At 36.9% G+C, this 1,768-nt stretch overlaps 1 protein-coding gene across 1 annotated transcript; it reads left to right on the top strand.

Annotated features, from left to right (window-relative positions):
• LOC109236180 (protein MIZU-KUSSEI 1) lies at positions 545–1,557 on the top strand. The gene has a single exon (XM_019402389.1). The coding sequence runs from the start codon at positions 573–575 to the stop codon at positions 1,296–1,298; it is 726 nt and encodes a 241-aa protein (XP_019257934.1). The 5' UTR covers positions 545–572; the 3' UTR covers positions 1,299–1,557.

The raw sequence follows: 1,768 nt of genomic DNA, 5'->3' as shown, positions 1-1,768 counted from the left end.
TTCGGTATTCGTCTTGGGATTTCGATAAATTCGGATCCATTTGAGAGTTCCGACTAATTCAGATTCGTACTATATAATGCCTATTAAAAGAGAAACATTCCGTAATAAATTTTTTTATTCGGCTTGTACCCAAAATCTCTAGTTACGGGTTAAATGATCATGCTCATTGACCACAACAATTGATGGTGGCTACACTATTCACCTTATGGGAGGATGAGATATGAATATGCTTTGAAAATATTTAGTCTTGGACGTTAGTCTATACATGATTAGATCGAGGCTAGACAAAAACAAGACAATAACTGTTTACAAACCCTCACCACCTTTTTCCCTTAGACCAAAAAGTTAAAGTAAGATTATTATTTAGCCACGTTACAACTTCTTAGATTCCATGGCCCCTCCTGTTTTCCCTTTTTTTTTTTGAAAAAAAAAAATATCACTCACTAATACCTTTTTTTCCTTAAAAAAAATTCTTTCTTTATAAGAATATTCCTTCAAATTTTTCTATATAAACTACTACCATTTTCCAAACTAACTCGTTGAGCCTCCGATTATTCTAATATTCACAAAGAATGATCAGCTCATACCCTACGGCGGCCGGAACAGCCACCATCACCACCGTCGACTGCGAGAAACAAGTCCGTTCGTGGCGGCTCCTCCGCTCTCTCGTGGAGCTACTCATCCCTAGTTGTTACTGTACATTTGTTGAACCCACAGAACCCGTCCAAAGTAAAAAACCCGCCGTTTCCTCCTTCAACTACCACAGGCCATCTTCTGCCTCAAACACATCCAATATTACGGGCACCATCTTCGGTTATCGAAAAGGAAAAGTCAATATCTGTATACAAACAAACCCTAATTCCTCTACCCCGCTTCTTCTCCTTGAACTCGCGGTTTCTACCTCTACTCTGGCACGTGAAATGCGAGGAGGGATACTTAGAATCGCGCTCGAGAGCTCCAATGATGATGGAATACATGAAAATTCTTCTTCCTCTCTTTTATCTATGCCAATATGGACTATGTATTGTAATGGGAAAAAAGTAGGGTTTGCAGTGAAGAGAAAACCTACAAAATCTGATTTACAAGTGTTGAAACAAATGGAAAGTGTTAGTGTAGGAGCTGGCACTGTTCATGGTAATAACAAAGAAATTAATCGTGAAGAAGATATGATGTATCTTAGAGGAAAATTTGAGAGGGTTCATGGATCTTGTGATTCAGAGTCATTCCATTTGATTGATCCTGAAGGAAGTATGGGCCAACAATTGAGTATTTTCTTTCTTCGCTCTCGCTCGTCGTAGCCTGAGCTGAAGTAATTTTTTTAACGATGGTGTCTGGATCAGCTTTTTCGCGCACCTTGATAGTTTTTTTTAATATTTTTTAACCTCCTACTTTGTGAGTTTTCTTTGGACTTGCCATGCAACACCCTATGTTTTTGGAGCTGTGTAATTTCTTGCATGGCTTTTTCCCTTATTGGGATATTTGTCATGGGGTGTTTGTTGCAAACCAAAGATGAAAATTTGTAAAAATAGAATAAATGGGAGTACATTTTTTAGTTTACTTTACTTTATATCTTCTTTTATGATTAATTTTTCTTTGCCCAATCTGTATGTTTCTCAAAGTGAGTCAACAACCTTTTATCTCATATATATCTCAACTCTTAGAGTTCTATTCATAATTTTCGAATATATATCTTCCATATCTAAGCCTATTTATATTAGTTGGGTTTGTCCATTTTCAATCTCCTCTCCTCCTTTATACAATCACATTT

The sequence above is a fragment of the Nicotiana attenuata genome, chromosome 12 (assembly GCF_001879085.1).
Source record: "Nicotiana attenuata strain UT chromosome 12, NIATTr2, whole genome shotgun sequence".
In the NCBI taxonomy this organism is placed as follows: Eukaryota; Viridiplantae; Streptophyta; class Magnoliopsida; order Solanales; family Solanaceae; genus Nicotiana; species Nicotiana attenuata.
The sequence above is the reverse complement of the archived record's forward strand: the minus strand, read 5'-3'. Positions and strand labels throughout refer to the sequence as shown.